The sequence below is a fragment of the Mus caroli genome, unplaced genomic scaffold, assembly GCF_978045245.1.
Source record: "Mus caroli unplaced genomic scaffold, Mus_caroli_1 scaffold_18, whole genome shotgun sequence".
NCBI lineage: Eukaryota > Metazoa > Chordata > Mammalia > Rodentia > Muridae > Mus > Mus caroli.
The window spans coordinates 81161340-81187713 of record NW_028227273.1 but is presented as its reverse complement, the minus strand read 5'-3'; the positions used below and the strand labels follow the sequence as shown (position 1 = coordinate 81187713).

General features: G+C 40.7%; 1 protein-coding gene across 20 annotated transcripts in view; it reads left to right on the top strand.

The window, feature by feature from the left end:
• Nucleotides 1-26374, top strand: part of Afdn (afadin, adherens junction formation factor) — a 146719-nt gene that overhangs the window by 85326 nt on the left and 35019 nt on the right. For 12 of the 20 annotated variants that reach the window (XR_015045980.1, XM_085833216.1, XM_085833220.1 and 9 more), the window contains 10 exons: nt 2306-2367; nt 2467-2672; nt 4403-4423; nt 5157-5302; nt 5617-5711; nt 6812-7077; nt 8360-8503; nt 11288-11486; nt 15893-15996; nt 17809-17895. Coding sequence is in view for 19 of the 20 variants with exons in the window: in XM_085833216.1 (XP_085689342.1) it covers nt 2306-2367; nt 2467-2672; nt 4403-4423; nt 5157-5302; nt 5617-5711; nt 6812-7077; nt 8360-8503; nt 11288-11486; nt 15893-15996; nt 17809-17895 (1330 nt within the window). In the remaining variant the exon portion in view is untranslated. Of the gene's footprint in view, nt 1-2305; nt 2368-2466; nt 2673-4402; nt 4424-5156; nt 5303-5616; nt 5712-6811; nt 7078-8359; nt 8504-11287; nt 11487-15892; nt 15997-17808; nt 17896-22794; nt 23177-26374 lie in introns of those variants that run through there. The other 8 variants (XM_021150044.3, XM_029471162.2, XM_021150047.3 and 5 more) reach the window with 2 other exon arrangements.

Genomic DNA, 26374 nt, shown 5'->3' with positions numbered 1-26374 from the left:
GGATTAAAATGAAAAGTTTAGGCAAGTATAAGCACCCTTTAGAGTGATAGGAATGATTTTTCTTTTAATCATCAACAGGTTTTTTTCTTTTTCCAGTTTATATACACTCTTTACTAAATTTGTTAAAAGAATGAAATGAGTAGTTTACACAGTTTATCCAAGCTAATTCATTTATGCATTGGAAGCTGCTAACTAAGCACAATAGTGCACACACCTTTAATCCTGGAGCCAGGCAGATATCTGTGAGTTTATGAGTTTGAGGCCAGCCTGGTCTACACAGTCACTTCCAGTCAGCCAAAGTTTTATGGTGAGACCCTGTCTCAAAAAAAGTATACTTAGTATAAGATCCATATTGAAATAATTGTGAATTAAAATCATGTTGTTTTCTTAAATTCTTAAGTTAAACTTAAGTTGTTAAATTATAGACTGGATTAACTTTGACTAATATAATTTAATGGAAATAATTTTGCTTTTAAAATGATAATAGTGTGTGTTAACATTTTGGTTTTTTCTTTAGATTTATTTATTTGTGTATGGTGTGTTTGATGCACATGTGTGTGCATGCGCGCGCGTATGTGTGTTTGTTTGTGTGTGTGTGTGTGTGTGTGTGTGTGGTTACACCACAGTCTTTCTTGACTGTTAGGTACTTGTCCAGTCCCTTGTATTGTTTTCTTTTTATCACCTTCCCATGCTTGGCAGAGGTGATACTGAGGAGAAGGGAGTTAGTGCTACTGGGAAAGAATTCTTTCAGGCAGCTGGTTTGTAAATTATTAGAGATCTATACCACATTATCCTCTTGTACTTTCAAACAAAATTATTTGGCTGTTTGTGTTAACTTACCGTGAGTGGGCCAGTGATGTTGTGTACTTGGATCTGCCAGCGTGTCACCATCCATCTGCCTGTGCTTAGTGGACCACGGTAGTGTTAGAGATAGAGCCCCTCCCTTTAAAGCCATTAGCAAGTAGTTCTGCTTCAGGGATCTTGGCCTTGATGATATTCCATCTCCATTTAGGTCTGTCTTTACTTAATGTTTCTAATATACTATGTCATTATAATTCACAGTGAATTTTGCAGAAAAGGGGAACACATGTTCCTAGCCTTATGCCGGGTGTGTGTGGGTCAGTTTTCTAATTTTAAGAATTATTCCTAATTATCTCTGTAAAGTTGGACAAAAGTGAGAAAGATGTTGAAATATTAACGAAGGTTACTTGTGTGTTTATTTAGTAGCAAACGACCTTAGAATAACTATGGTCATAATTATATCTCAGAAGGAAAGGGTATTTGAAGGAAATGTTAGCCATAAAGGTAAGGAGAGCTACAGTGGAGTTATACTTACGTAGTTTACTATTTCTGCAAGGCCTCAGTGGTAACTTTCAAATGTTTTCTGGCCATAGTCATAGCATAAGGTATATGGAGCCTGTTGGATGTACTCAGCCATGTGTATAGGTTTACAGCTGAGGAGGAGTTAGGCAGAACAGTGTTCAGGCATCTTTCTCAGCACTGGGGCTCTGAGCCATCTTCTGAAGACATCTATCTCAGAACTAGACTTAGCTTTCTAATTCATTTGTTCCTGAGTACCTAGAGATGTATAAACAGTAGCACAGTAAGTACTTAGCTAGTTCTTAGAAATGTTTCCAGTTATTTAAATTTTTGATAGTTCCTTATAGATAAAGTGATAGCATCTGATATTTATGTGACCTTGAGGAAGATGAGCAGATAGAATGACCGTTTTTGTTGTTGTTGTCTTTGTTTTCTAAAGCATGCTTTATTGTGTGCTTTGATAAAGGAAATACTGTGTTGTTTAAAAACAAAACCCGAGGGGCTGGAGACATGCTTGTCAGTTAAGAGCAGCCGTCTTGCTTGCGGAGGACCCAGTTCAGTCCCTAGCAGTGTTTAATCTTGTCCGTGGGGATGGATTGCTGCCTGCCTCCTAGGACATGCTTTCTTCCATTTGGAAGGGCTCAGTTTCCAGCGCAGTGTGGTGTCTCCCAGCAGTGTCTTTCTTTACACTGTTACCTGAGCTGGGTGGTTTAGATCCTTGTCTTTAACATGGCACACTCATTAATAATCCAGACTTGTGTTATATCTGCATGATAGCTACTTCAAGGAGTCAACCTTCTGTCTGTTCTTCTGAATGTTTGACTAGGTAACTGATGAGGCTGAGAGGCTGTACTGCTATGTCACACTTCAAAACTCCATGTGGATACAAACTAGCTTAGAGGTGCACAGGGCAGTGAGGACAGGTGGTATCAGCTGTTGATCCTCTCTTAAGGCAGGTTCAATGATGTCAGTTTTTTTCTTTCAGGACTCAGGATGCTACTGGGCCTGAACTGATACTGCCTGCCAGCATTGAATTCAGGGAAAGCTGTGAGTGATTTTAGATTCTATTATTAGTGGATGAGTTCTTGCTCCATTTTCTCCAGGTGACTTGCATACTGTATGCTCATTTTTTTTCTTGTTTTACAGCTGAAGACTCTTTTTTATCTGCCATTATAAACTATACCAATAGCTCTACAGTTCATTTTAAGTTGTCACCTACATATGTGTTATACATGGCATGCCGGTATGTATTGTCCAGCCAGCACAGGCCCGACATCAGTCCTACAGAGCGTACACATAAGGCCATTGCTGTTGTCAACAAGATGGTGAGCATGATGGAAGGGGTCATCCAGGTGAGTGGCAGCCCAGCAAGTGCTGGGAGGATGGCAGCCATCTTGTTAGTTTCTGTGACACTTCTGATCTGATGACCAGTTTTGCCTGTACAGCCTGGGGGTCTTTTTTTTTTTTTTTTTTAAATAAAATGCATAGATTTTTAAAGTCGAAAGAAAATAACACCTTGTTCTAAAAAATTTCTTCTCTGTAAATTGTAGAGAAAATGAAGATAAACTGTAACCCAACAATTGTGAAAAATACCCTGAAATTATAGTACATGTGAGAGAGTGCTTAGAGGGTGGTCAGGTTATTTTTTGAATTTTCTTTAAATTATTGAAATGAAATTCACACAGTATACAGTCATCTGCATTCTGGTGTGTGCTGCTCTAACCTAAGAGTATTTCTCCAGTGCAGCAAGGATAGTCATTCTCTCTTTCCACAGTCCCTGGGGTCCACTTTCTTAGAGTTTTTTAGTGTGAGGCACTTGCTTTTTTGTAGAGCCTGTGGTGTTGGGTGCGTTTGCACGTATGTATTCTTGAGAGTGTTTCTGTAGGGTTAATTGGCTGGAGGGTAAACTTCTCATTAAGGTGTGAGTCTCTACCCTGGTAAGAATTCTTGGGTGGTGGTTTGGCTCCCTTAGCTAACTCCTCAGTCTACAGTTTATAAACTTGGTGCGGCTGTTTTCCATATTTGCAGGTAATTTGAGGATTTAATTGTAAAGGTTACTATAAGTAAATTTAAAGACTTTAAAAAGTTTTCTTAACTCAGCTAAGAAACTAAACTCAGCTAAGAAACTAAAAGTGCAATGTTAATTACTTTAGTTAAATGATTTGGTGACTTAAAAAAATATTTTTGGCAGTATAATTTGAGGGTAACTGAGATGGTCTCTTAATACTTTCTGAGTTCTTTTTAAAAGCCAAACGTTTTCCACAAATTTTTCTTTCACATTTGAGTGACTAGCACAGTAGGATTTTGATGGGCTTATTTAAGCTAGAGAATAGATAAAAAGATACTTTGTTATTTCTGGTATCATCATTTTATATAAACAAATGTAAGTGTTCTTCTTAGTTGTCATCCAAAGTTATCGTCTGTCTCTCGCCAGTGTGTGAACTTGAAGCCTGTGTCACTCAGACTGGATCATTTCATCACCAAACTGCCTTTGAGAATTGATCCTCAGTATCTGCTAGTGGGAACTTAGATTATTAGCTGGAAAAGGCTTTTAAAGTTCAGAGTAGATTCAGTGCATCATTGGATCACTCATTGGTGATGGGAAAAAATTACCATAGTAGATAATTTAGAGTCTACTGCCCAAACCAGCATTCCCTTTAGTACAGGTATAGATGAATTCTTTATGCACTTTAGAAATTGTCAGCTTTTATTTGGATTGTTTTTCTCAGTGTTTCCATTTTCATCTTCATAGTTAATTCACGGGAATGGATCCTTTCACCTTCATGTAGTAAGCTCACAGAATCACTTTAAAGTGTTGGAGGTCCTTCCTTTGCGTTATCTCTTAAAGAGAGGAGCGTGTTCATTTGTGCTTTATTATGACATTGTCTTTATAAACTGTAAAGAGATTGTGCTGATGTTAACATGAACCTAACCCTCTGTGTCAGATGCTTTGGGAATAACTAAGTGTCGTGCTCATGTCGTACCTTCATGTTAGTGTTTTGATTTTTTTTAAATTATCATGATTGTTTACAAGTTTCTTTCTCTCGTTCTGCTTGATTTCCCCTCGTCTGTTTTTCTCCAGGAAGTAGACCAGGTTGATCAGGTAGGACATACTGCTGGGAACTGATCCTAGCTATGTTGGCTTAGCTGAGTTTCTCATGCTGCTTCCATTACAAATATGAGCCTACAAAAACTGGACTGAGCAGTTCATAACCCTCATTCAGCAACTGAAACATGCAACACTAAAATCCTTTTTGACTGCGCAACTTATATCAGCATTTCATAATTTCTGCTTAATGCACTTGAGTGTGGATATGAAATGACAAAAGTTCTGTTTCTTCTCTATTATTTATCCTTGGTTCCTATTCTTTGGATCTCATCTAAGGTTGCCTGGCCTGCAAATGTGGTCGGGAGAGGATGTGATAGATCAGTACTTGATACTGAGTTGCATGGTGTCCAAGCCAGTGACTACAAGTATCAGGGTGGCTGTGGGTAACCATGGATACCTGTGTGTGTGCTACGCAGATTACCAGATAATGCATAATCTACAATTTGGTTTTGTAATACACAATATAGCCATTCTTTACTGACTCTGCAAATTCCATTTAATTAGACTAGTATGACTGTGTATATGAATCCTCAGACGCTGCATTGGTTATTTGCTTACCATTGCTCTGTATGTATCTAAATTTCTTTGCAAGTATCTGGTATCTGTGGTAACTACCTGGTGGAGATGGGAAGGTACTGGTCTATCTTCAGCTTCTCAGGAGCATTCCTGTTTATTTGTAATTTTTCTGATGCCTTGCTTTGTTTATGGAAATGTTTTCTGTCCACAGAAACAGAAGAACATTGCAGGAGCACTTGCTTTTTGGATGGCAAATGCATCTGAGCTTCTCAACTTCATCAAGCAGGACCGAGACCTTAGTCGGATCACGCTGGATGCCCAGGATGTCCTGGCACACTTGGTTCAGATGGCATTTAAGTAAGAAGCACATTCTGGAAAGAATAATACGTTTTCATGCTCACAAGCTTCATGTTCTGTTTTCAAAGCCAGTGTTAAAGATTTTACTTACCCTAAGTGAAGATGCTTGATTGCCACAAAACACAGGAGATTGTGTTAACTTAAGAGCAGTGTGCTCTGAAACAACTGCAGGGTTGTGACTGTTCCAGAGTACAATTTTTGTTATTTTTAATGGAAAATATTCTTAAAGAATACAGATTGTCTCAAATGGTAAAAATCTAACACTGTCTTTGTGCAACCTGCTCAGGTGATTAAAATTGTTTGTGTATTTTCAGGTACTTGGTTCATTGCCTTCAGTCAGAACTTAATAACTACATGCCAGCCTTTCTGGATGATCCTGAGGAGAACAGTCTGCAAAGACCAAAAATAGGTTAGGGTCCTATGTGCCTCCCCTAACATTGAACTTGGGTTTATTTTTAAGTCTTTTTTTTTTTTTAATATATTAAATGTTTGTATGTTCTGACTGCATTTATGTCTGTATACCATATCTGAGCCACAGAGGTAAGAAAAGGGTGTCAGATTGCCTAGAACTAGAATTAAATTAAAGACTGTTGTGACCCACTATGTGGATGCTGGGAATTGAACTTGGGCCTCTGAAAGACTAGCCAGTGTTGTTAATCACTGAACTCTCTCTAGTTCCTAGTTTTACTAGTCTTCTGCTGCTACTGACCTCTGTCTGGGTTATAGGCCTAGCAAGCTTCTGCTGTGCCACCCTCCTAAGGGCCTGCATTTTTTTTTTTTAAATGTATAGGAGCTTTGACTACTTGTACGTGTGTGTCTAGTATCCAACAGAGGCCAGGAAAAGAAGTGGGATTTCCTGGAACTAGAATCATACATAGATGGCCCTTATGCCATGTACGGTACTAGGAACTGAACCTGGACCTGCAAGTGCAGCAGTTTCCAAGCCACCTCTCCAGCCCTAAGTTTATCTTAGTATGCAGTATATTGTAAGGAATGTCTTTCTTCTTTTAAGATTTATTTTTATTTGTGTTACGTGTTTGTGTGAAAATATGCTGTGTGTACCCAAGAAGGCCAGAAGAGGGCATCAGAGTCCATAATGTTGGAGTTTAAGCAACTGGGAAACAAACTTTGGTCTTGTGGAAGAACAGTGCTGCTGCACTGCAACAAGTGCTCTTAGCTATGAAACTGTCCTTCCAGCCCCAGGCTTGTTTCTTAAATGAGTGCCTTATTGTAGCTTTGAGATGACTTCCAAAGAGCTGGCTGTCAGACTTAGTTAGGAGCCATTTTCACTTTTGCTTTGCTTCTTTAAAAGACTTTTAGGTAAATTTATTTGAATAGTGGTTAGAAACTATGTGTTCTAAGCACACCCCTGCTTTCTGTTTGAATTTGGTGTTTGTAACCGGTTTGACACATTTGTTAATTGATATAACTACCTTTGTCTGAGGTTGGTATGACTCGGAGGTTCTGCTGTTACACGGCCCCTGACGATTTGTCCCATGTCCTGAACAGATGATGTGCTGCACACGCTCACAGGAGCCATGTCCTTGCTGCGGCGCTGCAGAGTCAATGCTGCCTTGACCATCCAGCTCTTCTCTCAGCTTTTCCACTTCATCAATATGTGGCTGTTCAACAGACTGGTGACTGACCCAGATTCAGGCCTGTGTTCTCACTACTGGGGTGCAATTATCCGCCAGCAGCTGGGGCATATTGAAGCTTGGGCAGAGAAGCAGGGACTAGAGCTGGCAGCTGACTGTCACTTGAGCAGAATTGTACAGGTGTGGACAGTGGTTGTACTCCATTCTCCTTGCTTCTCCCTCTTCCCTGCCAGTACATGAATTTTAGATTGATATGATGAGTGACAACTTGGGGTGATAGAGCCTCAGTGTTCTTTCCATATGCATTCAGTCAAGCAGCTACTGTGGTAGTAGCCTCCGGGATGCTGTAACAAGCCAGCTAAAACTAAATGTCTCAGCCGAGGTTTATTGTCTCTCTCTCTCCTGGAAACCAGAGGTTGAAATCAAGGTGCTGGCCTCTGAGGGACTTGAATGAATATAAGTTGGTTCTTCCAGCCCTTGGTAGTTTATACCCAACTTAGGCGTTCTTTGGCCAGTCTTTGCCACAGATTTCATGTGGTGTTCTTGGGTATATGTCTGTCCAAGTCCCTGTTTTGTACAGGGGCATCAGTAAACCTGGCCTCCTTTTGACCAGTTGTATGCACAAGGCCCTTCCTGCATAGTACTCCAGCCTCCAGCATCAGCATCTAAGGACATGGTTCCTTCTGTAACAAGGTGTGGAAACAGTAGGACAGAGAGATCACTGACATGTTCTTTTTTATGAGACCAGCAAAATAGGTTTTACTGAAGGATAAATGATGATTTTAAAATGGGGCAGCAGTTAACTCTTTAGATGTTAATCATAACCTACTATTTTAACAGCTCTCAGATACCAAAGTCTAGGAACTGGTGTTTATAATGAAGGACATGAGTTATATGCAGCCTCAAAACTTAAAACATTTATTTAAATGCATTTATTAACTTTTGTTTTTATGCCTTCATTTTCTCTAAAGATATTTAGTAACCCAAGAAGGTGATTAGTTCTCAGCTTTTATCAAAATTCATATTTGCAAAACTATCAGATTCCTATTAAATAATCACCTGGCTTGCTATATAAATTTCAAGTTTTACAGGAGACTGTTTAAAAGGCTTTATAAGCATTGATAGTTGAATAAAATTATATTAAAAACATAAAAACTAAAGTAAAACCCAAGAGTCTGTTTAAAAGCTACAAAAGTATGCTTATAGTTTACTATATGTAGCTCAATGTTAATGCCTCTTTAAAAGCATCTTGCATTTAAAAATCAAATTAACAAGTTACTGCCTTTATGGTGGTTATAAATGGATATTTTTGTTGTGTGGTACTGGAGATTTGAACCTCCAGCTTCACACATGATACTGAGTGTGAGGTCTTTTATAAGCTTTACACTCTCGGCTTTACAAAGAATGACTTTCAAAGAAAAAATACTTTATCTCACTGCATGATTTTTGTTCTCTTAAATAGGCTACAACATTGCTTACGATGGATAAGTACGTACCTGATGACATTCCAAATATAAACAGCACATGCTTTAAGTTAAATTCTCTGCAGCTTCAAGCCTTGTTACAAAATTACCACTGTGCACCTGATGAGCCTTTTATCCCTACGGTATGTGAGTATTTACTGTACCACAAAGTGTGGGTGTGTCTGCACAGGAGATGGGGGTGGTGGGAGAGGAGAGCATGCTCACTGTGTGCCAGCACAGCTGACCTGAAACTGTCTCTCAGGGCAGTTTACTCTTCAGTGCAAAGACTAGAGACGTTATACACATTTTAAGTGAGAAATGATTTGATTCAGGGAGTAATGGGGATTGAGTTGAAGTTCATACCACCATGCCTGAGTACCAGAGAGCCAGAGTTGCTACAGGAGGTACAAGGATACTTTCTATATGTCTTGTACACTCCTGCCATCAGGAACGGCATGCATGAGTCTTCACTAGATAGCAGCTTTCTTGATTTCATATATCCGTGTCTGATTGGTAACAAGCAAAATCTCATCCAGAAGAAAGTCTGGAATTGTGGGAGTTCTGATCTCCTTCTATAAGGAGGACTTCAGGGTAAGAAACCCATTTGTGTGTGTATGTGTGTGTGTGTGTATGTGTGTATGTGTGTGCATGTGTGTGCATGTATACACACAGAGAGACAGAGCTGTGTTACAGATGCTACCATCTTAAGTCAATACCTGAGAGACAGTTTGAAAGAGGAGAGATTTGGACTCAGGGTTTCTGAGTTTCAAGCCCGTGATCAACTGGTTTCATGATTGTGGGTTGTAGTAAGGCAGAGAACTCCATTGCAAAGAAGATGCTATGGAGGAGAACTGTTTCCTTCCTGCAGCCAGGGAACAGAAATTGCAGCAGTTATCCTCTTTGCTCATGACATGTGTTGCCATCTTAAAATTAGAGCAACTGACAACTCATACTAGAATTTCAGGACACAGGTTGAGCTCACTACCATTCTGTCGTGGGATAGGGGAGGACTCAAAGGACTTTTCATGAATCATCTAGAATTAGATAGCGTAGCGTGGGGGTTGGGAAGCTCTCCTTTGCTGGGACAGCGGCCTGTAAGTTGCCCGTGTTCTTCTAATCCCTTTTAATTGTTTACCATGCCAGCCTTGGCTGGAATCATTTCTTTGACCTGTTCTTACCCTCTGTATACAGAGGTAGTATATATGGACTACTCAGGGGGAAAATTATTCAAAGACAGGAAGGGGCCATGGCAAAATAAAAATCTTTAAAGATAGATTTCCCCCTGTGACCTGTTTCTAATTAGACCCAATTTCCCCTAGTTCTGCCACTTCACAATAACCTATTCAAGTCTGAATTCCCCAACTATTTATCCATTGATGAAGACAAGAGCCCTTTAGATCTAATCATTCCCTCAAAGCCTCTAAGCATAGGAAAGCAAGCCTTTCTCTCAGTATATACACCTTTAGGAGGACGCGGCAGTTCCACTCAAGAACAACTGTGAGACCCCGACTTAAAGCGTTTCCCCCAAGCTTGTTTTCCCTGAGCTCTAAAAATACAGCCAGAAAGAAGCTCTTTGTTCTCTATAGCCAGCAAAAAGCCTTTTTGTTTCTGTGCCTTACAGCCAGAGATGTGATGATTGTGGGGAGACCTAGCCAGGCGCTTGCTTGGCTCCCTGTGCCAAGGACATGGAGATAGATTCCACAGAGAAGAGCTACAGCTCACTTCCCACTCCTCATACCTTGTAATTTTACCAAGGACACCCGCCAGAGAAGAGCTGTAGCCAAACTCCTCCCAACTCCTCCCAATTCCTCAGCTAGCTGTTAAAAGCCCCCTACTGTTACTGCTCAGGGTCAAACTCCCCTGCCCTGCCACTGGCTGCAAAAGGAGTTCTTCCTCAGCTAGCTGATGATAAAGCCTCTTGCAGTTTGCATCAGGTGTGGTTTTCTCTCGAGTTATTGGGGTGTCGTCAGCTCATCCTAGGACTTGAGCGGAGGTCTCCCTAGTTTCGGGGGTCTTACATAACATCTAACACCCGAGCCAGCTGTTTGGAGAAGATTATGCTAGTTGGTGGACAAATGAAGCTCATGCTGAGTTTCAATAAAAGACAGGTACAGAATAGCCAAACACTGGATATCACCCCAGCAGCAGTATACTGCACCAGAAAGTCATGTTACAGTGATGGGAAGGAATCGTGGTTACCATGATACCGTGAGTGAGTGTTATGATGCACTTGCTGCAGAAGCGACCATATGCAAAGTATTTACAGTAGCTTCTAGCATTTAATTTTAACAGTAGATGAAACTCCCTTTGACATTATAAATAAACCTAGACTTTTGTTCCTTTTGTGGGAAAGGAAAATGGTGGTAGAGCCCAGGACTGTCTCCAGAGGCTGCTCTGCTCCCCATATAGAAGTTGTGGGGAAGTGCGCTGGGATCTTCATGTTAATGAGCCTCAGAATGGAGAGCTTGTTGCGTTTACTTTCTTTCTCACCACTCACTAACTACCCCCACTCCCGGATATGTGTTAGTAATGTATCTTGTAATGTAAATCATCCACAGGCCCCCCTCCCCCATTCAGCAGTTCTTCTACTGATAGACTTCCAAGCTAGATATTTTACCTGTGTTTTTGTTTGTATTTTCTCATTCATTTTCCCTGTGGTATTTTATGTACTATAAAAATAATTATTCACAGCTTCATAACAGTGTGTTAAAGAGTTATACAAATCACCTGCTTTGGAAGAAAGCACATCAGGTGCTAAAACAGTGTTTTAAAGCCTTCTGTTCTGTCTTTAAGTGGTGTGTGTCTGACATGCAGGCACTTTGTGAAGCCAGCTCTACATATCCTATTGCTCCCCTGAGGTCACATCTGTGAGATGGTGCTTCCCATCAGTGAGCATCTCTTGATGAGTCCATGTTTGTCCTCTGCAGGATCTCATAGAAAATGTTGTGGCTGTTGCTGAGAACACAGCTGATGAACTTGCCCGCAGTGATGGCAGAGACGTGCAGTTGGAGGAAGACCCAGACCTACAGCTGCCTTTTCTTCTGCCAGAAGATGGCTATTCCTGTGATGTTGTCAGAAACATTCCAAATGGTTTACAAGAATTTTTAGACCCTCTGTGCCAGAGAGGTAAATACCACTTGTCACACCTCAGTTAGAGCTCCAACTGGGTTCAAGTGGGCTTTGTACTGGCTCTCTGGATAGCAGGCCTGCAGAGTTGTGCCGGCTCTCCTGAGGAAGCTGTGTTCCTGGGACTCCAGAAGAGTTTCATTGAGATTAAAGATCTTGCATGTCCAGACATGACCCCATGTGGTGTGTTGTCTCCCTTGACTTCGTGCCTGCTTTCTTCCCACACGGTGCCATAACAAAGCATCTCTAACCACACCTATCTCCTGGCATGGAAAGCAGTAAAGGATCCCTGGGTTCTGAGGGATCTACCCCACTGCCAGCCACTGGACTGTCATGGGCAGGTCACCCCTTACCTTAGTTCCTTTCTTATAAGTCAGTCAAGAGCTCAGAGAACTGGACAGGTTGCCTTCAGGGGGAGGGTTCTGTGTAGATTCTCAGGCCACCACATCATGCAGACTTCTATCAGTCTCTAGCTTTTTCCCCATGACCTTTGATAGACTGATTTGCTGATGTCTATCAATTTTTTAAAAACACTGTTTTTCTTTAAAGCATGGCTTTGAAACAAACCAAATTTTAATTGTACTCTGCTACATTTTTTTTTTTTTTTGATATGGAGAATAACATATGAGTTGGAAGATAGTCCCAAAGTACAGGAGTCTGAATAACAAATAGTAAGACCAGTAAAGGTGCTGTGGCTGTATACAAATACAGTAAGTGTGATTGTCTTACCTGACTTCACTCACTACAATAAATATGTTTTATATCTTCAAAAGTACAGTGAACAAAAGATCACTCCATTGAAAGGCTGTCTCTTGTCATGAATTGTGTTGCCGATAAAGCAGTTTGTGCTTTAGTCTTCCTAGCAGGTTTGCTGTTCTCAGAGACAAGAAGTCCGAGGTCAGGGAAACAGAGCTGAGGTCACTGAAGAAAACTGAAGTTTGAAGGAGCAGGTTTAGACCTGAAGGGTCCTCATTCATGGGACAGGTAAACCTGTGGTCACATGGTCAGGCCATAGCCAGGCTTAAATAGTCTCAAAGGTATCCCTCTCTAATGGAAGAACTCCAGCCCATGGAAGGCCCCTGGTCACAGCATGGGGAACACAGTAAAGCTATTTGACTGCTTGCTGTGGAGTTCCTTAAAGGTGTCTTTTCATGTGCATGTTCTCAGGAGATCAGGTTGAAACCATGGGCTTTAAGCTAGGCACAATCCCTCTATTGTATCCTTACCCTGGTGTCCCAGTGCTGGGCTACTTTAGGTTTGGCTGGGCTTCCTCATTCCTGCCTGTACTCACTGAGGCATGTTTGATGCTGGGTGCTCAGAAAGGCTTTAATTAATATCCTATAAATAAGTAAGCCAGGCGACTATAGTCTGTTACGACTTTGGAAGTGGACATAATTTATAGTGTGCCAGTTTTGTCATGTGTGCAATAGGTATTTGCCAGCATGGAAACACTTGAGTGCTTAGCCTGATGAAGATCTTTCTTCATACTTTCCCCTAGGCTCTCTTGGATAAGTAGTCTTAGGCCGTGTGATACTTGGTTCTGGTCTTGGCATCCATACATTGTTTCGTGCATGTTTGATGTTTATAGTTCATGCAGCCTAGCACACAGATGCCTTTAAAGGTGTAAAGTAGGCTGAGTGTTATGACATCAGTGTTTGTTAATTCTTCACACTCTTTTCTTTGTAAGCTGATTAAAGGACTACTGTGTACTGTCAGTCCCCCTCCACCCCCAGTACAAAGCAGTTCTGGGAAAGACTATAAAACCAGCCCAGACTAAGGCCTGAGTTATGACGAGTACCTCAAGCTATGACAAATCAGTTCCCATCAGCAGTATAGTGCAGAGCTTGTTATGGAAACCTGACATTTGAAAACATAAAACATTGCTTACAATTATTGAAATTCAAATTTTTAATAGAATTATAATTCTTTAAAACTTGAAGAAAAGCAAAGTCTGAACTCATATCAATGAAACTAGATTGAAACATTTTTAAAAGTGAAATTACATGTTTTTTTTTTTTTTTTTTTTTTTGCTTTAACTAATGTTCTTTATTCCTCTCCCACAAATACATGTCTGATAACAGCAATCCACATTATATTACAGTGGTAAAGCGCTAGACCAGGGAAGCCTCCCTAGGGCAGCTGCACTCAGACATCAGTCATGTCCACGGGAGTGTGATCTTGAGCCACACTGGCTGTTCAGGACAAGAAGACGGCAGCAGCCCTGTAGCATAGTCACAATTCTGGAAACCTTGTGTGAGATGGTTTTGTCAAAAAAGAACCCTGAGGAATATAAAATAAACCTTGACTAAGTGATGGTGATATGGCTTTGAATAGGAGTCTTAGTTCTTTAAGTATGTCCTCAATAAGGCGTCATAAATATTTTGGTGGGAGTATCGGGTCCAGCTAAGGACCTTGCACATTCTAGATAAAGTATTCTACACTTAGCTATAACAGAAAACTAAGGCAGGAGGATCATGAGTTTGCAGCCAGTCTAGGCTACAAATACGTTTAAATCCTGTCTCAGAAAACAACAAAGCAGAACTCTCTTTTTTTTTCCTTTCTTTCTTTCTTTCTTTCTTTCTTTCTTTCTTTCTTTCTTTCTTTCTTTCTTTCTTTCATTGAATATTTTCTTTATTTACATTTTTAAATGTTACCCCCTTTCCCAGTTTCCCCTCTGGAAACCCCCTATTCCATTTCCCCTACCCTTGCTTCTATGAGGGTTCTCCCCCACCCACCCACCCACTCCCACCTCCCCGCCCTGGCATTCCCTTATACTGGGGCCTCTCCTCCTATTGATGTTTGACAAGGCCATCTGCTACATATGCGGCTGGAGCCATGGGTCCCTCCATGTGGACTCTTTGGTTGGTGGTCTAGTCCCTGGGATCTCAGGGCGGGGGTCGGGGGGGGGTCTGGTTGGTTGATATAGTTGTTCTTATAGGGTTACAAACCCCTTCAGTCCTCCACTGGGGACCCTGTGCTCAGTCCAATGGTTGGCTTCGAGCATCTGCCTCTATATTTGTCAGGCTCTGGCAGAGCCTCTCAGGAGGCAGCTGTAATCAGGCTCCTGTCAGTAAGCTCTTCTTGGCATCCACAATAGTGTCTGCATTTGGTGATTGTATATGGGATGGATCCCCAGGTGGGGCAGTCTCTGGATGGCCTTTCCTTCAGTCTCTGCTCCACAGTCTCTGTAACTCTTTTCGTGGGTATTTTGTTCCTCTTCTAAGAAGGACTGATGTATGCACACTTTGGTTTTCCTTCTTCTTGAGCTTCATGTGGTCTGTGGGCTGGAGAGATGGCTCAGCCGTTAAAGGCTAGGCTCACAACCAAAATATAAGAAATTCAAGTTAAAAAACTTGTGAGTTGAAAAGTCTCTGATTCATACTTTGTCTCCATATTTCCTCCCATGAGTATTTTGTTCCCTGTTCTAAGAAGGACTGAGGCATTCATACTTTGGTCTTCCTTCTTTCTTGAGTTTCATGTGGTCTGTGAATTGTATCTTGGCTATTTGGAGCTTCTCAGTGAGTGCATACCATGTGTTTTCTTTTGTGACTGGGTCACCTCACTCAGGATATTTTCTAGTTGCATCCATTTGCCTAAGAATTTCATGAAGTCATTGTTTTTAATAGCTGAGTAGTATTCCATTGTGTAAATGTACCACATTTTCTGTGTCTATTCCTCTGTTGAAGGACATCTGAGTTCTTTCCAGCTCCTGGCTATTATAAATAAGGCTGCTATGAACATTTGTTAGTAATTTAAACACATATGAAGTTAGAAGAAATTGGACAAAATGCTGTGAGAATGGACCCTCCCAACTCGAGGATGTTCATTTTAAATGGTCTGTAGTGTGAGAATTTAATACAGAATGGTATAGTAAACCAATAGCCTGTACCTGTGCCATTCTCTGGTTCTCTGTGCTTGTCTTTTGCTAAACAAATAGGTGTGTTGTTGTTGGTTTTCCTTTAGGGTGGAATGTATAGTTCTGCAAGGATGTAGTTAAAGAGTAGCTCACTAATTTTCATAGTAAAAGAAAAATAGTTCTTTGGTGTGCACAGAAGAGGAAACCCAGCAACTTTTTGTTATTGTTGCTTAAATCCTGATGGATCAATCAGGTACATGGTTTTAAACAGTTTTCAGAGGGAATAAAGATATAGAATGTGAAAATGAGCATTCACTAAGGTATTAAACCTTCAGATGAATGTGGTGTCATATCCCTGTAAATCCCTGCACTTGAGAAGCTGAGGCAGAAGCATGGTTCCAGACAATCCTCAGATTCATAATGAGACCTTATCACAAAATACCCACCCTGGCGCTCAATATAAAGCAATACTCTGTCTTGTTTTCCTTGTTGGAAATTGTATGTGATTAGGTATGCCTTACCCATTTTCTAATTACTGTTTTCTTCTTAGGATTTTGTAGATTGGTTCCTCACACACGTTCACCAGGTACCTGGACAATATATTTTGAAGGAGCAGATTATGAAAGTCACCTTATGCGTGAGAACACAGAACTGGCAAGTATTTGAGGTTTGGATGGATTAGAGCACCAGATATGTTTCTAATGAGTTGAAGATGTGAGATACAAAATCCTCTGCTTACACTGAGTGTTACGATGGACATTTAAAATGATTTTCTTATACCAGATAGATTCAAACATTTTAAAACCTTGATTTGTAAAAATACATATGCTTGCTCCAATAGCCAGGTCTGTACAGTTGTGCTATAATAATGGTTCTTCAGAAGTAAAGAGTATTTATGCTCACAGTTACGGCAGCCTGTGCACGCGCACACACATTTGAAACATGTAGTGTAGTAACTTTGAAAGATATTATTAGAAAACTATTTTTCAGTTGCAAAAGTAATTTCTTTTCTACTCATTTCTGCCGTATCTTAAATGTATATCATAACTCACTATTTTGAGATTGTAAGGAGTTTCCTCTATCTTAAGAAAAATTATACTTTGCTTCAAATACAGAGTTTCATAATGGATACTTTTTTATATATTAAATTCAGAGTAGCAATTATGGCTTCTGCATACTTTAAATTTGAACATGCATCAGAGCTGTGTCCTCAAATTGAGTTAATAGATGATGTTATACCAAATGTATGGCTCAGACCTAACAGTGACCATTCCTTTTTCTTGACTTCCTGTGTTTATTTTTGGTCAGATTCAAAGTAACAACAGCAGCAGCAGCTGATGACCAGATCTTAACAGGAAGATAAGCACTTCTTGGACTCATTGCTTGCTCATTGAGATAGATTTCAGTTGTTGGTTTATATAAACCAACTGTCTTGCTGTCACATGACTCTGTTTTCTCCCAGTCCTTCATGGGCTATACCTTAACTTGCTGTTGTTTAAATACCACCTTCTGTAATATATATCTTAAGAGTTAAGTTTTCATCAGCACGTACTCAGTGTTCATTTTGCTTTTTAACTGTTCACATTTTGGTTTGAAGTTTGACCTGAGTGTAATGTGACTTAAATAATGTTTACCTTAAAAAAACAAAAACAAAAAACACAAAACAAAAACCACCAGCCAGCTTCCTCTGGCTGTGTCTAAGCTTTGGCTGCTCTGTGGCTCCACTGCGTTCAGTCTCTTTGCACCGAGTGCCCAGCGCAGGGTGCATTTCTTGGCAGAGTAGTAGGAATACTTGTAGCGCATCCTATAGCTCATTTATGGTCATCATTTTCAGTACAATGACTCAGTTTCTCAAGAGACAAAGATAGTAGTTCATCTCTGTTACAGCCATTTTCTGCTAGCTTCCCAGACAATATGCAATAATTCTAAACTTTTTTCAGTGGAGAACAAAAGCTTAATGGTTATATTTAAAAGATCATTAAGATAAAAATTGGATTTTATTTTTATGTTTGTTTTCTAACCTGATAGTAAGAGAAGTTTAATTTTGTTTCATATATTAAATACTTAATATTTAAATGGTATTTGTAACTAAGACTCACCTTCTAGACTATAATCAAATGATTCAGTATTTTGTTTACCAAATGAAAAGAACCTGTGTGACTAGAGAGTTGGCTCAGTGGTTAAGAGCACTGACTGCTCTTCCAGAAGTCCTGAGTTTAGTTCCCAGCAACCACACGGTGATTCACAAGCATGTGTAATGGGATCTGATGCCCTCTTCTGGTGTGTCTGAAGACAGCTACAGAATACTCATAAGTAAAATAAATAAATCTTTTAAAAAAGAAAAGTACCTGAGGCAGTGGACCCTTTATGCCCTTTCCCATTCTCGGTTATAACAAATAGCTTCCTTTCCAACCATGTAAAAGCAGTTCGTGTTAGTCATAGAGTAAACCTCTTCTGTCATCTTAGGCCCAGCCTCTGAGGAAGGAGCCTGAGATAATCACTGTGACTCTGAAGAAGCAGAATGGAATGGGCCTCAGCATCGTTGCAGCCAAGGTAGGACTGAAGGAGCATGGGAGCATCTTTCCTATCTGAGACCATTGAAGGATGATCTCTGTGTGAGAGTCTGGATAGAGTAAATAGTACCTTGAGATGGGATAGATAGATAGTCTCAGAGGAAATAGTGTAAAGGCATGGTCAAGACTTGGTAGCCACAGCGAGAAAAGCAAATATGGGCACAAGAGAACAATTGCATCTGTTACTTTATAGTATTGCGTAGCAGCACTTTTCAACTCCGTGTTTGACATCATGGGGACCTAATAACACAACCATTCCAATCTCAGGGCATTTTCTACTAGAGGGTGGATCGGAGCTTAAATTCAGCTGCGTATCCATCGAAGGCATTGTCAGCTTCCTCACCTTCCTTGTTCTCCTTTCACCTATTAGTCTGCTAAAGAAAGATTTTCTTTCTTTCAGTTAAAAGAAATTAGTAGTATGACTAGAAGTTTTTTTTTAGCAAAAGCTTCCACAATCATAGTCATATACTTTCAGTAGAACAAATGTTTTTGCATGTGGTTTTCAGCATTCCCCTCTCCATTACTGTTTCCTCGTGTCTTCATCCTATTCTGACTGGTTCTCTTCCTCAAATTCTCTCCACTGTACTTTCATATCACATATGTTATTACCTTATCTTTTCCAAATAGGAGTTTTAGCTAATATTTAATAAGATATTTTGTTGAGCTGTAGTGATATTTTGCGTAAAATGACACTTTGTCAGCAGAAGTTGTTACCTTTGTCTTATTCCCAGAGAGTATTTGAGAAGCTTGCAAACACCTATGACATTATGAATAAAGAACATCCCAAATGTCATGATACAGTACATTCTGAGAAATATTTTAAATTGGTGCTTGTCATTTCGGTACATCAGAATAGTATTATGATGAATATCAATTGGAAATTGATATTTGAAGCCTCATCTTGAGTATTTTTAAAGGCTGCATTAAGTCCCCTACTCTGGCCCACTGATTTACATATGGTACACATGGCTTGAGATGTAGGGCGGATTGTGAGGACAGCATTGCTCCATTCGGGAGGATGAGCAGCTTACCAAGTCATGGCTCTTGGCTGGGAGTAGATTGTAAGCACATGTTCGTCACTCCTTCTTCTTGGATCTTTGTCCTTCTTGCTTATTTTAAAAAAGAGACATGTTGGTCCATGCTTGTAATCCCAGCTTTTAGCAGGCAGGATCAGGAAGATGGAGAGTCTAACCTAGCCTAGCCTGGGATATATAGCACAATCCTGTCTCAAAAAAAAAACAAGACACAGCAAAAAAACATAAAACACATAGTTGATGTCCTACACCTTCCAGCATTTTACTAGCAACTTCCTGTCCTGAGCTTGCCCTTGAGCCAAGCCAGATCCTTGTGTGATTTCTAGTCCTCGCCAGCACTGGAGTTTGATGGTTAGGCTTGCATTGTCATTGATAAACATATTTCTCTCTAGTGCTGTTTGCTAAGTCAGCTGCTGGAATGTGATAGACAAAATTACTTGTTAGCAAAAATAAGAACTTTTTTTTTTTTAACTTTTAAAGTATGCTTGTCTTAGTTTTCTTTCTGCTGCTGTGATGAGGACTATGAGCAATGCCAGCTTGCAGAGGCAGTCTGTCATTAAGATAAGGCACCTGGACGCAGGAGCTGAGCCAGGAACTGGGGAGGAATACTGGTTATTGACTTCTTTTCAGTGCTCACTCATACTGTTTTCATACAATGAGCCACTCATTTATTTCATTAACTTAGTATGCTAAATTGTCGACTGTATTAGAATAGTGTTAGATGAATTTACTGTGAAGAAACTTGTCCACAGTGTTAAACATACCAGGATTCATTGTGGATACGTGAAACTGTATTTGAACTTTTTAAAAGTTAAGAAATAAATAGATTAATGAGCATGAAAGTAGTCATCCAAACATTGTGGGATATTAGCTGATCTTTGGAATTAAGAAATTGGAAAGATGTCCCAGCAGAGGTATGTTATAGGTAGAAGTGAAAACATGGCAGGGGAGGACCGACCAGTATTGTGTACCATATTTGAGCAGTCTGCATCTCCAAGGAGATGAGAGAAGTTAGGGAGAGCTGTGCTATGCAGGGTTAGAGTTGTGGACTCACAGAGGGAGGAGTCTTGTTGCCTTGTTGGCAGCACAACAAAATGACAGGCTTGGAGAAGGATAGAAAGTGACGTCCGAGACATGGTGGCATGCTGAGCAGAAGGCTAGGGTCTTTAGACAAGTCTGTTTAGGACTAGACTGGATGGACCTGTGGTGGGGAATGTTGCTTGTCTCTCTCAAGCTCAAGTCTGTGGAATCACCTGTGATAGAGCAAAGATCCTGAGCCTCTGATCCCACTTCATAGTTCAAAAATTCCTGCTCACCTCATGTGGTCCAGATCACACAATAAACTTCTAGACTGTTATCATATGCTTGACCCAAGCTCAGAACATTTGAAAACATGAAAGGAACATGTCAGCCATGGGACATTTTCCTTCTTAGTTACAGCTGAATTACTGCCCATTTTTAGGGGGAACTAGAAGTTGAAGGGCGGGCGGGCGGGCGGTCTGCCACACTCAGATATGCAGAGAAGACTCAACTCCTGAGGTGGGGTATACTCAGTGGTGAAATACCCACTCAGCACTTGGCAAGCTCTGCGCTGACTCTTGTGTACTGCAAAGGAAAACAAAACAGAGAAGCCTTAAGTTCTATATTTCCTGTTGTAGACATGAGCTTTTCACCTGATACTGGGCTGCTAGAGAGTGACTGTTATTTCCAGTTGAAAAAGTCTTAACAGTACATTTCTGTAGACTCTAGTCTGACTTATGTTTGATCTCCTGGGGTGTTGTCTTGATGCAAAGGACCTTGCATTCTGTCATATGATGCTTAAGGTCTGTCTTGCATCCTTGTCCTCTCTTGGTTCCTCTGCCAGATATCATGTGTAGAAGTAGGGCATCAAGCCAAGCTCAGAGTCGTAGTCCAGCCTGTCTTCCCTGAAACTTGATTTACAAGAACAGGCGTATTAGTTCATCTCTGAGATTCAACCTTGTGAAGGTGCATCTTGTCAAAACTGTACGTTTAGTATAAGTGAGAGAGGGCTTTGACTTAAGGTATAGTATGATAACTGTTATGTTGCGTGGGGTGGGGATTGTAGGCTTTGATGATAAACTTTTGTTGTCACCATGACTGGATTTAGAATCACCAGGAGACACCCAGGCCCCTTTGTGTTGTCTGAGGATGTTTTCAGAGATTGAACTGAGAAGGGAAGACCCATTTCTGTGGCCAAATTGTCCTATTGACTGGGTTCCTAGACTTGAACAAGGAAGGAAAGGGATGAAGCCAGCTGAGCACCAGCATTTGTCCCCCTTTGCTTCTTCTTCTTCTTTTTTTTTTTTTTAAGATTTATTTATTTATTACATGTAAGTACACTGTAGCTATCTTCAGACACACCAGAAGAGGGAGTCAGATCTCGTTAAAGATGGCTTTAAGCCACCATGTGGTTGCTGGGAATTGAACTCAGGACCTTTGGAAGAGCAGTCAGTGCTCTTAACCGCTGAGCCATCTCTCCAGCCCCCGCTTTGCTTCTTCTTAACTGTGGATTCAGTGTGACCAGGTACCTCTCATTCCCGCTGCCACATCTTTCAACAGTGATGATGGACTTAACCCCTTCAAACCATGAGATACAAACAAAAAACTATCTTTTAAGTTGCTTTTGTCATTTTTTGTTTGTTTTTACTGTTGTTGTTTTGAGTTTTTGGCTTTTCTTTTTATAGCTGGAGAAAAGTAGCTAATTCACAGGGTTTCTGCACTCATTTTGCAGTGAAAGATCCTAGTAGCTGAGGTGGCAGAGGTAATCAATAACAGAAATGTTCCAGACCCTTGTGAGGGAATGTTTTATCTCCTGCCTTGATGAGGGCGGGTAGTTCCTTGGTCACGGTCAGTGGTGGTAGATAGTTGCTGCATGACAGTGTTCAGATGGGATGAAGAGACAAAGAATCTGGTTCTGACTTGAGCCACTGGGTCCCGAAGGCAAAGCTGTCAGAAAAAGAACAGGCAGAAGTTGGTGGTGGGTAATTGTAAGTTCAGGATTGAATATATCACACTTGAACTTTTGGGATCCTGGTAAGATAAACTAATGTGTTTTCTAGCAGGGTATTGGATAATGGAGCTCAAAAAGTTAGAGCCAGAGATAAAATTTAGGAATTGGTAATTGGGCACTCTGAATGAAATAACTAAAAATGCTTTGTAAACTGGACAGTGTGCCATTTTTAATATATGAATAATGGTATCCTAACATCTGTTTTCTGGACGACACAGATAAATAGCGTTTCACTGTGCCTATTCCACTCTGTATGTGTCATGTTTATAGTATAGGAAGGAAGGCTCAGCCAAAGAAAACACAGGTCGCCTTGGGTGGACAGCTGCTGGACAGCACAGCACAGGTGAGAAGTGTTTAGGTCTATATAGATAATAGTGATGACCTCTGGGACATGTTGGGATGGTCAGCCCTGTGTCCTGCTTAGCTATTTGTAGGCAGCCTGAGGGCTGTGCAGGCCCATGGACTTGTCTCTGTGCCTTTAAGACTTAGTGATGATTGTGTTCCCTCATGATTGAGTAAGAAGCCATCAAAAACACTGGCAGTAGCTGCTTATTCCATGTAGCTCTTACTTCCACCCAGCCCACTGTATTTTCCTGTCACCCCAAATACCTTTCTGTTGTTTGCTGCAAATTTGAGTGTTTAACTCAGGCCTCTTCCCTTTTTTAATTGCTGCATGTCTCTGTTGCTGTAATCCAGAACCATGTTTTGATATTAAGTTCTTCTCCTTGCCCTCCACATGGTGGTTAAACATTATGAAATCCAGATGATTTGGAAGCGATGTGGGTTTGCAGTTTACTTTTTGAGACATTGCTTTTGGAGAGTTCAGCATGCTACTTCTTACTGTCTGTGGGATAGATAGCACTGTGCCGGCGCTTCCTGTTTAATTTGGATTTTTAAAATACAAACAATTTCCATTCATTTTTATAACCCTTTAAAGTTTAGTAAAGGACGAAGGGAATGAAAATCTGAGTGGCTGGGTTGCATAAGAACCTGAGTGTTGCGTTGGTTCCAGTTCCTGTTGATAAATGCCGTACAGTGTCACAGCACCCAGTCAGCATTGTGGCCAGCCACTCCCGAAAAGCCAGCTGTGCTGCTTGCTGTGGAAACTGAGAGAAGTAGACAACTAGTCTCCAGCTCAAGGCTGTTGTCCTAGAGATAACATGTGGTTCTCTGTTGTCGGAAGGACAGAATCAGTGGTGAGTTTCTTCAGGGTGTTGTCCTGAATGTTCTTGTGCAAACTGATCCATAAAGAATGCTTCCTCCTGCTCTCTGGCTTGTTCAAACCTGTTAATAATTAACTTGCTCATCTAGAGTGAGGCTTGTAACATAGCTTGTAATTACATACCCAGATTGTTGTTGTTCTCTGTTTATGTTGCAAATATTTAAGGTTCATAAAAATGTGAAATTCTTATGATATTTTTTATTCAGGAAAAAAAAACCTATAAGATTTAGCCCTACTAGTTATAATATGGTAGAAATGGCTTTAAATGGTAACTGCCGTTGTAGAATTTGCAGAAGCAGACATAGTCAGCTGCTCATAACTTTCGGCCTCACTTGATAGCTTCAGAGTAGACTTTCTCCACAGCTTTTTGATGTGCTGTTCTTTTTAATAACATGAAAATATCAATTTATAGTTTAAATATATTAAAATATTTACTACTGTGTTTATTTTTATTACTATATATTACAGTATATTTTTACTATATATTGCAATATTTTATGAAGAAACAAATGGCTAATTTACTGCCTTAATGATGTTACAGTTAGTTCTTTTAAACTAAATAACTGAGTTTTAAGTTTTTAAATCTTAGATTAAATCATAAAGCTCCTGTCCTGGCTAGTTTTGTGTCAACCTGACACAGCTGGAGTATCACAGAGAAAGGAGCTTTTGATGCTGGTTAGCTGGAGCTAAGCAGTTAGCAGTGATTAAGAAGAGACCTGCATCGTTGAGGTGACATCTTCTGGGAAGTGTTTTCTGAAAGCACAAAGAGGCTGTGTTCCAGAGATAGCCAAGGTTGTACTCCTGCTGCAGCGGGACTTGGTAATGTGTAAGGGTCACCCAGGTGGTACTGGTTTTGGAGATGCCAGTACCATGAGATGACCACCAAGAGCAGCAGCAGTGGAGTACAGGAATCTGGAGCCTAGAGGACGATGCATGTGCTACAAAGGGCATGGCTGGAGAAGTGACCCAAGCCCTTGGAGGAGTCCAGAAGATCATGAGTTGGATCCCAGACATTGGATGGTTAGAGATTGATTTTTGCTTTTGATTGTGACTGTGCCCTGACATTTTCCCTCTTGAAGGAAGAAATTATTTTAGTGGAGCCCATAGATAAGAGACTTTTCTAAAAAGACTTTGGATTTTAAAAGAGATGGATATTTTAAAGAGATTGAAAATTTAAGAATATGTAAAGACTGTGGGACGTTTAAAGTTATTTAGACCTTGGGGATGAATAAGAATGTAAGGGTTGAGGCTTACTAGTGATGTGTTTGTGTGTCAAGTTGACAAGGGGTCAATTGTACTGGCTAGTTTTGTGTCAACTTGACACAGCTGGAGTTATCACAGAGAAAGGAGCTTCAGTTGAGGAAATGCCTCCATGAGATCCAACTGTAAGGCATTTTCTCAATTAGTGATCAAGGGGGAAAGGCCCCTTGTGGGTGGGACCATCTCTGGGCTGGTAGTCTTGGGTTCTATAAGAGAGCAGACTGAGCAAGTCAGGGGAAGCAAGCCAGTAAAGAAAATGCCTCCATGGCCTCTGCATCAGCTCCTGCTTTCTGCCCTGCTTGAGTTCCAGTCCTGACTTCCTTGGTGATGAACAGCAGTATGGAAGTGTAAGCTGAATAAACCCTTTCCTCCCCAACTTGTTTCTTGGTCATGATGTTTGTGCAGGAATAGAAACCCTGACTAAGACAGTTCCTATGCTTTAAAAAAGAGACAACAAAGTGTTAGTACTGCCTTCGCTTGAAGAGGTTAGTTACAATTTAGGCCTCTGATGCATTTGAGACCTTCCTATTGGGTTCTTTAATATTGGGTTCTTTAATGGTCCGTTATATAACCCTTCGTGGGAAGAACCTGGTTAAAGAAGTAAACTCAGGATTTTGGTTCCCTTTAAAGTCTAGCTGGAGAGCTTGCTCTAGAGTGAGAGCACAGAGGCTTTTCCAGAGGACCCAAGTTGCTCCCATTACCCAGGTCAGACAGCTCACAGCTGCTTCTGTGACCAAGAGACCCACTGCCATCTTCAGGACTCCGGAAGATGGATGCACCTTACACACACACACACACACACACACACACACCTACCTACCTACACATGAATACAAATAAAATAATGTTTAAAAAATTATTTTTGTTCCAAAGTACCTTATGTGGGTGGAAAATGTCTTCCGCAGAGGTGCCAAAAGTATCTTTCTCTTGTTATATGAAATAGCATAGCATCTTTTGTGGCTATGGTTTATGAGTTTGTAATATTATTATGTATGTTTTTGCTAAAAGGAAAATAGTGAATTACATGAAAGGGTAATTTTTCAGGCTTATTACCTTAATATTTATTTCTGGAATTGATTGAAATATTGAATTCCATTGGAGTACTAATTACACAAATTGTTAGTGCTCTTAAGATTTTTTGTTTGTTTTTTTATTGGATATTTTCTTTATTTACATTTCAAATATTAACCCCTTTTCCCTCTTCCTGGAAACCCCTTATCCCATCCTCCCTCCCCCTGCTTCTATGAATGTGTTCCTCCACCCACCCACCCACTCACTCCCACGTTCCCGCCCTAGATTCTCCTATACTGGGGCGGGGGACAGGGGTCATCTGTTGAGCCTTCATAGGACCAAGGACCTCTCCTCCCATTGATGCCTGACAAAGACATCCTCTGCTACATTTGCAGCTGGAGCCGTGTATATTCCTTGGTTGATGGATTACTCCCCAGGAGCTCTGGGGTGTGTACTCCTTTGTTTTGATAGCTTACTCCCCAGGAGCTCTGGGGTCTGGCCTATTTACTATGTTGCTCCCTCAGTGGGGCTGCAACCCCCCTCAGCTCCTTCAGTCCCTTCTCCAACTCCTCCATCAGGGACCCTGCACTCAGTCCAATGGTTGTCTGCAAGCTTCCTCCTCTGTATGTGTTAGGCTCTGGTCTCCTTTCCATATCAGGCTTCTTATCAGCAAGCACTTCCTGGCCTCCACAATAACATCCAGGTTTGGTGGCTGTATATGGGATGGATCCCCAGGTAGGGCAGTCTCTGCATGGCCTTTCCTTCAGTCTCTGCTCCACACTTACTCTCTGTATTTCCTCCTGTGAGTATTTTATTCACCCTTCTAAAAACCACTGAAGCATCCACATTTTGGTCTTCCTTCTTCTTAGGTGTCATATGGTCTGTGAATTAAATCTTGGGT